This window comes from Felis catus, chromosome A1 (assembly GCF_018350175.1).
Source record: "Felis catus isolate Fca126 chromosome A1, F.catus_Fca126_mat1.0, whole genome shotgun sequence".
Lineage (NCBI taxonomy): Eukaryota > Metazoa > Chordata > Mammalia > Carnivora > Felidae > Felis > Felis catus.
The window spans coordinates 2531705-2542612 of record NC_058368.1 but is presented as its reverse complement, the minus strand read 5'-3'; the positions used below and the strand labels follow the sequence as shown (position 1 = coordinate 2542612).

General features: G+C 44.8%; 1 protein-coding gene across 1 annotated transcript in view; it reads right to left on the bottom strand.

The window, feature by feature from the left end:
• Nucleotides 1–710: 710 nt before the first annotated feature.
• FGF9 (fibroblast growth factor 9) overlaps nucleotides 711–10908 on the bottom strand; it is a 33270-nt gene continuing 23072 nt past the window's right edge. The window contains exon 3 of the mRNA XM_003980257.6: nucleotides 711–2188. Coding sequence (XP_003980306.1) covers nucleotides 1943–2188 — 246 coding nt within the window. The 3' untranslated portion in view covers nucleotides 711–1942. The remainder of the gene's footprint in view (nucleotides 2189–10908) is intronic.

The following is a 10908-nucleotide window of genomic DNA, read 5'->3' as shown; positions in this document are numbered from 1 at the left end:
CAGAAGGGCCACGTGTGCTCGTGGCAACACGTCATGCACTTCTACTGGAAAACAGCTTTCACTCGACAGGGACATACTTTTATTTTCCATAAAGAATGTGCATCAGAGCAAAACAAAGTTGGAATACTCAATGTTAAAATTAGTTACATAAATCCCAACCCATTTTTTAACTGTCACTTTCCATGTCCCAACATAACGCTACAAAGTGTTATATGTGGTATGAGAATTTGTTATAAATTCCTTTTTCTTAAATATTGCTTTAAGAATTTGGCTCTTTTCTCCTTAGTATATAGTAAGAAATAGTCTTCCTTGCCCAAGGGCAAGTTCCAAAATTATTGCTACTAAAGAAATATGTATTCTTACGCTTTTCAGCATAAAATGTTATAAAAGCCTCGTAAAAGATATTCTATATAGTAACCTCCCCTCTAAAAAAATTGAGCGCTTGTGAAGACCATTTTTAAAAACAAAACACAGTCAACAAGTAAAATATTTTCCCCCTCATTGTCATTATGGATGAAGATTTATTAGTTTCGTTTTGCAAGTTTTACTTGAAGGATTCTATTACCATGTATTAGGACGGTTCACACCGAAAGCAATTTTCTATAAAAGATCTTACAGTGACCCCCCTGGTACTCGTATCATTTCATGTTTGAGAGCCAAGTGCACGAATAAAATTCTCCAAGAATTATCCTTGTTTAATCTGACTCTTGTCCCTTTAAAAAAAAAAAAAAATCTGTTCTGTGTAGGCTTTCTTTTTTTTTTTTCCCCCGTTTTTGAGGATCTAAATCAGTACAATGTTTGATGTTAGACCTGTTGTCCTGGAGATCAACTAAAACAAAAGCAGAGTTATTGTTTAGCTTTGGTATATTCTGCAATAGATTTAAACACGTAGGATATATACCAACCCTTATATCTTCCAACCGTGAAGTTACAATGATGGAATAAGTCACTTAATGAGAGAGGAAATATTACAGACACAGAATAAAAGTTTGAGACCCAGTTTTTCTTTAATCCTCTGGGATAAGCTATGAAACAAGCAGTCTGAAGAGTGAATACTCAGTGTCATGAATGATGTGCATAAGTTTACAATAATACGGGCACAAAAGAGATTGTCGCCTTTAGTACATTAGGGTCATTAGAATTTCTCACATCCATGCACCGTTATTTACTTGCATGAATTTACCACAGGTTCGTAGCGGACTTTGCCATTTAATGCTTACAGAGCCTAAAGCTTCCAAAATGCCTATCTGGCCTGTACATATTTCATTAAAAATAAACTCTATATAATAAATAAATATATAAAATAAATAAAATGTTGCCTTTGGAATTTCTATAAATAAATTTAACTTTTTTTTTTGTTTTGTTTTGTATTTGTTTTTTTGTTTTTTTGTTTTTTGCCTAAGAGGTCTTTGCTTTCGATTCACTGGGGTGGCACCAGCGAGCATTAACTGAAAAAGTCTCCGAAGTAAGACTGCACCCTCCACACCTCTGAAAACGCAGCGTGCCCTTGCGAAGGCCACCAGCCCCAATCCTGATGAGTCGAAGTATGGCTGTGCGGATACAGGATGAAGTACAACTGATCAAAAATGTAAAAGCGCGTCTAAATCCCAGCATGCATCAGGCCGTTGTCCTCTCTGCCTCTCTCTTCAATTCCCCCTGCTACTCATCCACGCACACACTCGCACCCCCGCTCGGTCTCCCTCTCCTCCTCGCACAAGAAATCGAGCAAGTGGGCAGCGGCCGGCCTCCGGGAGGACCAGCCTGTAAGTGCAGAACAGAATCAGCATGTTCCCGTCCAAGCCTCCATCGGACATCATGCATGCGGCAAAGTTTGGCAACAGTGGAGCTGGGGTGACCCCCCAGCTAATCGAGAAGAACCCACCGCGTGGAACCTTTATAGTGGTTACTTTTTTTAAGGGCTCAAGTGAAGAAATTGTCTTTGTCAACTTTGGCTTAGAATATCCTTATATAGTTCGGGTACTTTGTCGGGGTCCACTGGTCTGGGTAAAAAATGTGTGAATTTCTGGTGCCGTTTAGTCCTGGTTCCTTCTCTGGGGGTCCCGTCTTTGTTTAACGCAACGTAGTATCGCCTTCCAGTGTCCACGTGTTTATAGAGATTCGAAGAGTAGGTGTTATACCAGTTTTCTTCAAACTGTTCTCTGAATACACACTCTTGGGTCAGTTTTTCCTGTTCAAACAAACACACAAACAACAAATGAGTCTTTTTTGCAAAACAGCTACTTTCTGCATTTGAAGCAAAATTCAACTGCTACGCGGTATAACTCTGAAGAGAAAATACTGACTTAGCCCATTTTGACCATCGGGACACAGGGAGTTAGAGTAGAACTCTAACTACGTTCTAATTGTTCCTCACGGTGAGTAAAGTGTGAAAGATCGCAAACGTTTTCTCCTTAGATTTTTTCATATGCCAGGGGCGCCTGGGTGGCGCAGTCGGTTAAGCGTCCGACTTCAGCCAGGTCACGATCTCGCGGTCTGGGAGTTCGAGCCCCGCGTCGGGCTCTGGGCTGATGGCTCAGAGCCTGGAGCCTGTTTCCGATTCTGTGTCTCCCTCTCTCTCTGCCCCTCCCCCGTTCATGCTCTGTCTCTCTCTGTCCCAAAAATAAATAAACGCTGAAAAAAAAAATCAGTTAAAAAAAAAAGATTTTTTCATATGCCAAATGATTTCAATGAGTCTAACAGACAAAGGACAACCAAGGCTGTGAGTTGTTCCCATTTTTATCACAGCAAGTAGGATGCGGACCGTCATGGCGGGGAGAGCCTCAGCTGAAGCCAAAAGTTCACATAACTGCTCCACCTTTACTGTGTTTTATAAAGCACTTGCCGTGTAGACCAACCTTCTTGACAACCGCAGTAGTGCTCATTTACTACTCTGTAAGAGTGCCTCTCAAACTTCAGGCTTACAGAGGAATCACCTGGGATGCTTCTTTAAAATGCAAATTTCCAATCCCCAATCCTTTAAAATTCGGATCCAGAAAGTCTGGAAATAGGCATTTTTAACAGGCCCTCGGGGCAGTTCTGAGGCAGTTAATTCCCAGTCCGCCTTTTAAGACACAAGGCTTTCGGTGTGACTTGAGTCTTCCTGAATACAAAGAAGTGGAAACCAATGTTGAAGCCCTCCCACCTCCTGGAACTCAGAAGACCCTCCCCGCGCACACCCAGCTTAAAAAGCCACGTTCTCGGGCACGCGGCTACCGAGAGAAAAGCTGGCACTCCGACGTTCCCGAAGCCGAAAGCTTCCGCATTTTCACAACTGTGCTGTACCCCTCCCTTCGCCTGAGATTTAGGAGACTCTAGGCCCCGTTTCACCCCACAACCCGGGGCTCCGGCAGGGTCCTCCACGTGTCTCGTGGGCAGCAGCCGTGACCCGAAACAAGGGACGCGTCACTCCCCCAAACCGTGAGCACACCCCAGGCATACAAGCTGTCCCCTGGAGAAACAAGGCGACAGGATCCGAGAGCCTCTCTGCCCTTGTCACCACTGGACTCGAGTTTTTCAAACCAATACCTTCCTAGATGGTACTTTTACAGAACAAACACAGAGCGATCTTTCAAACTGTCCCCCTTGCTCTTGCCCCCCCCCCCCCGCACCTCACATGAATAAGGAAACAACCCGACCAACCCGTGTCCGTGCACAGGCTTAACGCAGCACAACCCAGGAAGGCGTCCGACGTCCTTCCATTTCTGACATTCGCATTCAGACCCAGAGGACAGCGAACCAGGCACAACCAAAGTACAGATGTCCTTTTCCCCTTGCCACACCTGGGACGCCACTTGGTGCCCTGAGCTCACGGGCAGCAGCCCCGGGCTCCTCCCTGTGGAGGAAGTCAGGAGAGCAAAGGAAGGGACAGACGGAGAGGATGCGACAAGGTGAAGCGGCCAGTGGCAGGCCGGCTTCCCCGCTTTTGAATGCACCGAAGGCTTAGAACCCACGGGAAACCACACGGGGCCTGCACTCCAGATAGGCGCTCTTCCGGGCACCGGAAGGGTCTGTGACACAGCGTCACCTCATTGGACATGTTTTTCGCGAAGTCCGACGGGGGAAAAGCCAAAAGAAAAAAACGACGCCTCTGTCAACGTGGGGAGCGATGGGGAAACTTGGGAAGGCTGACGCCGCGTTTATAGGGACAAAGTGAACTGTGGGGAGTGGGAAGTACTCTGTGGCTCCCCCCTGGCTGGGTTACCCCACCGGGGCGCCAGGAGAGGCTCCCTGCCCACAGACAGCCCTTCGCTTCAGTCCACACGGAAACCAGAGGCACATTCTTCCGAGAAAACCCCAGCAACCCCTACCCTCTCTGTGCTTCTGCGCTGGGGGACAAGGCCGCGTGTGATTTCTTTCATCTCTGTTAAGACTGGCGAAATCAAACTAGTGTGTTAAAGACATTACCAGCTATTTTAGGCTTTACTTCCATCCGTATGATAAATATTCTCCACACAGACAAGATTACCACTGGCTAAAAATGTCTGGTTTGGGTTTGCTGTGATTAAGTAAATTTTCTAAACAAATTATGGTGAGCTTTTTTTTTTTTTTTGGTTTTTTTCTTTTACTTAATAAAATGGACCAGAGTACAAAGCCTGCATACTGAACTTCCAACTCTACAAAAAAAAAAAGAGAGAGAAAGAAACCATGAAAACCAAATTCATTTTTTTAATTTATTTTTTTTTTTACTATAATTTATCGTCAAATTGGCCCGATGCTCCTCCCAGGTGCCCTCCTCAAAGCCCATTACCCACTTTCCCCTCTCCTCCCTAACTGAAAAATGAATTCAAATGAAGCTTTCTTTTCCTCAGGAAATCCTATCACCTGACAGACATTTTATTCACAAACTAAAACACTTCTTTGTCCTTTTGGAAACATGACTTATGCACTACTCCATGTCTGCTTTATAGACCTATCAAACCTATAATACGATGGCTTTTGTTGGATTAGGAACACACACAGGGGCGCTGGGTGGCTCAGTCGGCTGAGCATCCGACTTTGGCTCAGGTCATGATGTCATGGTTCATGGGCTCGAGCCCCACGTCGGGTTCTGTGCTGACAGCTCGGAGCCTGGAGCCTGCTTTGGATTCTGTGTCTCCTCTCTCTCCCCCGTCCCCCCCTCACGCTCTGTCTCTCTCAAAAATCATAAATATTAAAAAAAATTTTTTTTTAAAAGGAACACATACACATCACCTCAGCAGAGTATAGGGAGCTTGCATGGTGGTGAACAGAGTAGCCCAGCTGTGGAATCAAAGGTCCACGCAGATCCCAGCTTCGTCCTTCACTAGCTGCGGGGCACTTACAACTACTCACTTAACCTCTCCGAGTCTCGCAACTTCATCTGTAAGGCGGGTTAGTAAACAGCATCTGGAGGCAGGGCTATCACAAATCCAGCCCCAGAACACGCCTGGCACAGAGGAGGTGCTCCAGGAACCATGGGGGTTGCTGACATAAAGTCCACATCATCACCTCTCACTCCTGGGACGCAGTCTAGGAAACGGCGAACACAACTTCTCCCATTAACTATGTGGGACGGGGAGGCCCAGATGTGAAATGACTCGCCCCGTGGTCAAGGCCACGGGATCTCCTTATGGTAATGGGGCCACCGCAGGAAGAGGTTTCCAGGAGCCCTGCTGGAGGCGCTGCACGCTGGAGCCCAGTCCCTTCCATGTGTTTTGCTTTTCACTAAGCAGTGTGATTCCTCCAGACCCCCTCCCGCAGGGAGGCTTCGGATGCTGTTTCCAAAGGACCAGGCCTCAGGGCGGGCCACGCAGGGGAAAGGCCCGAGCTCACAGACGAGGCTCAGAAATTCCATGCGGCAACGTTACTCTAAGACTCGTAGAGGCTTCCTGAGCGTCCTTTCTTCTTCACCTCAACGAAAATATAACTTTTAGAAAACACAATTGGCTTTGCAAGAGGAATGCATGGAGATGGAAAGAAAACCGAGATTATGAACAAAATTCTACAGTGACATCACAATCTAGCAACGGGACACATTTGTTGTCAGTATTTCTGAAAAGGTTCTTGTTCTACATGTTTCAAGAGGGTTTTGTAACATATGAAAAAAAACAAAAAAAAATTTTTTTTAATGTTTATTTTTGAGAGAGAGAGAATCAGAGCATGAGCGGGGGGTGGGGGGGAGGGCAGAGAGAGAGAGGGAGACACAGGATCCGAAGCAGGCTCCAGGCTCTGAGCTGTCAGCACAGAGCCCGACGCGGGGCTCCAACTCACGAGCCGTGAGATCACGACCTGAGCTGAAGTTGGACGCTTAACCAACTGAGCCACCCAGCCACCCCTGAAAAAAACGTTTAAAAAACAATAAGAAACTGAACTAGCCTTTTCAGTACTCAGAAAACACTGCTCTATTTCCCCCAGCAGGCTATTATAGCATTGTTTATATACACGTAACTAACTTTCTAGGCAACCCAGAAAATAAAGTAAATTATTCCAGTTAAAACAGTCTCATCTATAGCCAGCATTTTTTGTGATGGTTAAGAGTTCAATTGCCCCCTATACGGAAGGGCTGCATGACTTCAGTTAACAAGTTAAATGAGACTGTGCCGACATTACATCGCAAACCGTTGGCACCTTTCAGCTCCTATAATTGTTACACACTTAGTATGATGCCGCTCAGATGAACTGACATACCTTAAAAATTAAAATGATCTTGAAGAATTAAAGACCTCGTTACTTTTTTATACCACGTATGTGCTTTTAAATTTCTTCCTCTCATTTGGGATTACGTTAACATGTGACTTCTGTTTTGGACAGATAAACCAGCAGACTTTACAGAGTTGCTCTCTATATGCTCACACTTTAGAACTCGGTGACAAAATATTTAGTGAGGTGACTATTCCTATGTATTTGTACTCCGCAGTGATTTTTCTAAATTGAAAATAAGCAAATGAGTGCAAATCGGGACAGCACAAATATATTAACCTTTATTCTCCTATATGTGCAAAGGAGAAAAAAAAATTTCTGCCTTCAACTGTACACTTTAGAATTATAGAAGTCAGATGTTTTAAAACTCACCACATGTTTCCAATGCAGACGGTTTATAGAGTATTCCACTATAAAGTGATCAATTCTTGTTTTATTGTATTTCCATGTTTTAATTTTTTTTTTTTTTTAGATTATTTAACGATAGCTGTTTATGGCATACCTATCTTTGAACTGTTGGATTATATCACTAGGCTTGGGTGGAGAATGCGGATTTAATTCAAAAGTCTACTGAAGCCCATGCTTTGGAACAAAATCTGGTGAATGTTAGCAACTATGGAAACCTCTTTTCATTTTATATCATCAAATTCTAAGCAGTGGGAAAAACTGAAATTAAAACTTCAAAACTTTTACGAATCCTATTAAAACCAAAGAATGAGATAATAATGTGAAAATTACAGCACACCCTGGAGAATGTTCAGGAACGCCATAAGACATAAACTCATAGAGACACCACTTTAAAATATTAGACAATTGGAAAATGTGTCATCCACATGGCTATTATTAGGCCCAATTCATATCTATACCCATTTAAAAACTGAAATCAGAATTTTTCAAAATTCGCGGCTCAGCTCTTCTCATGGAAAACAAATAGGCTTTGTGCTGCCATTCTAGCCATCCGTATTTCTATATATACGTAAATATATACGGTGTAGCTTCACCCACCTATCCAAATGGTTGCCTGTATTCAACTCAATGGGTCACTTAAACCGGTTGCGTAAGCTAGCCCGGCACGTTAATCCGAGGTCAGTGACTATACAGAAACTAACCTGAGTGTAGAGTTCCCAAACACTTTACAAGTTAATGATTTCATGCAATCGCTCATTCTTATATCTCCCGTTTATTACAGTCATGGCATTTAAACCTCCCTCGACCACAATTACTCGCACAGATGTACTCTTCCTCATTAATAATCTAGCAGTAAAGTCTTAATGGGAGTTGTTGCAAGGATCGGCGTGATTAAATACGATGACTAAAGGACCATTAATAAGAAGCCAGGTCTTTTAACTCTTCTCTCCTGGGAGAAGTCCCCAAATAGACAGAAAGCAACAAACACAGAGGAGAATAGGCAGGAGGGCACTATTTGTTATTTTATTAGAAGCTCCAGTTCAGAGCCATATCCCCTTGTGCCCTCGATATGGCTCCCCTTAAGCCCCATCTTCCAAAACTCTTTAAAATCCCCACTATTCCGGGTGGGCCTGCTTTCGTGCCCACGACTGGGATTGTGGGAACTGAAATAGCTGTATCTGGTCAATCTAAACAAAATGAAGCAAGTAGGCGGGCAATTTTTCATTCTGTCTCATCAAAACATATAGAAAATTAAGAACTCCTACATTCTCTCCTCTCCTTCCCCACCAGAGACTAAAGCAAACCAAACAAACACAAGTGACCTTCTCTCCAGAAGCTACTTGGGGATTTGGGGATTCAAAAGCCGGGTCCCAGTCTGAATCTAGGGGCACACAGACACCTTCTATGCTGTGCGCTCACCAGCCTTCTGGCACCAACGATGCCCGCCAGCAAGGACAGAACCTGCCGTGGACAGGCGAGACAATTTAGGGGCCTTCCTCAGAAGCTGCCTAGAGACACGGACATTTGTTTAGCAAATCATACCAGCTTGTAAACTTGTAATACATTTCCAGAGATGTAATCCTAAGGGGAAAGAAGACCTTGCTCAAGGATTTAAATTTGAGAAGTCCAATATTCACTCTAAACAATGTTACTGCTTGGGCGCCTGGGTGGCTCAGTCGGCTAAGCGTCCCACTTGGGCTCACGTCATGATCTCGCGGTTGGTGAGTTCAAGCCCCGCATCGGGCTCTGTGCTGACAGCTCGGAGCCTGGAGCCTGCTTCACATTCTGTGTCTCTTTTTCTCTCTCTGCCTCTACCTCGCTCATATTCTGTCTCTCTCAAAAACAAATAAACATTTAAAAAAATTTAAAAAAAAAGAAATGTTATTGCCTGTATCCCCGAAGAGACGATGCACATTTAATGCTTCCACAAAGAACCTTACAGGAAAAATTCATGAAACTTGTTTTAGGATCTTGGAACACCAGAGGAAAAAGAAATCACAGGTAACATTTCTTACCATAGATAATTATCTGGTAAGAGGAGTATGTCCTCCGGTGACCACTGAAAAGACACAAACACCTGCAAAAGCTGAAGGAACCTCGCACGAGGTAGCACTCGAGGCAAGAGCCAAGGGTAGGATGCCCTTGAAGAGTTAGACTGACAGACAACGGCAGAAACACATCCAGCCGAAGAGCTGGGAGGGGAAATGAAGGAAATAAGGGATCCTAAAACACAAAGACAACTGAATCCAACTGCTGTGTTTCCATGATAACCATCTGATATACTGTAGGGAGCGGAATCGGAAAAGAAAAATGGGCCTCAGGTTTTTTACGCTAGACGAAAACGGGTTACATTAAGAACTTGGCTTGTGGGAATAAAATCAGAGAAACTGAAAGGCGAACCAACAGAATGACAGTATAAGCCCAAAGACTATTTCGGAAGAACTGAAAGGTTCACAGAATTTCCTTACATAACGGAATGCCAGACTTCCGCAAACACACGCACACAATCTGGGCGCGGTGGGCGGGTTGATTAATAATCCTGGGCCTCGTTTGCTTTATCCGTAAAACGAGGGAACCGGACTAAGATATTCCTGAGGTCTCTTTGGGTCTGAGATTCTGGTGATTCAGTCTCGGAACATGGAAATGCAGAAAGCAGAGGTATCCACAAGAGCTCTGGAAGGACACGCTGAACAGGAAATGGAAAAAGAAACTGCAGTGGAGGAAAACGGGGAAAGAAACCAAATAAAATGTGCTGCATCAGTCGCCCACTGCAGAGAAGGTGGGGGCAGCGGATCAGAAACGCAGACTGAATTAATGCTTCCAGAAGCAGCCAAGGGAATGAGGCTGCTATTTCAAGGAAGAGATGCGGCATGGCGGAAGACCTCACTTCGGCACCAGGGGCCCCTGCTTTCCTCTCCCCGGGAGATCTTCGGGTGATCCCGTCCTGGAAGGTGTCTTGCCTGCCACTGCCTGGCATTGTGGGGCCCGCCGCTGTCCTGGCCCCCGCGGTGGCCGCAATAGGCATGGCTCATCAACGAATGTCTGCCTGACCAGCTAACCCTACATCATAAGCTCTCCCTCGGAGAACTCACTTGGGAGAAAAACCAAGTCTTGCCAAGAAAACAAAAAGTCAGCAATGTCCTAGAGCACTCACACCCGACGGGAAAGCCGGACGTGCGCATAAGGCAGACAACACGCAACGCTGAAGAGAAATGATACCGGAACTCTTGAATTTCTCACCCGCGCCCCCAGGCAATGCTCGTGTGCCCCTACACCCCCACCCCACCCAACGCCCACAGAGGAGCACTGTGTAAAATCGCAAAGTAGACCAAGTTTGTCTGTAGCATCCCCCCTACTTCTTGGGTCTCCAGCTTCTAACTCCAACTGTAGTCCTGCCAGCCCAGATTTGTCTGGAACCAAGCTTTTCCACCCAATACATAAATGGCCCTGCTCTCTTAGAAAGTGACCAGTGTTGCTGTCCCTTCCTCTCTGTAACACACAGATGACTGTGTCTACCTCTCTCAGGGCCCGCTCTCTCTGCCAGACTGTAACAACCCACTTCCATACTAATCAGCCCTAATACCATCAACTAATAATTCCATTCCATACATATGCTGACACGGATGTTTTTTTAAACAGTGCTTGAATCCTGAAAACACGATTCTGATGGTAGACATTTTGGGGCTGTGACAGCCTGATGCATTTGCTACTATGTGAACGTTAGAAAAAAGAATAAGAATAATACAAAGTAAATGAAACCCCAAAGAAAGAAATTTCTTCAACGACGTGGATAAAACGATTACGAGCTACATATGAAAATAAAGTATCTAAACTTAATCTTGA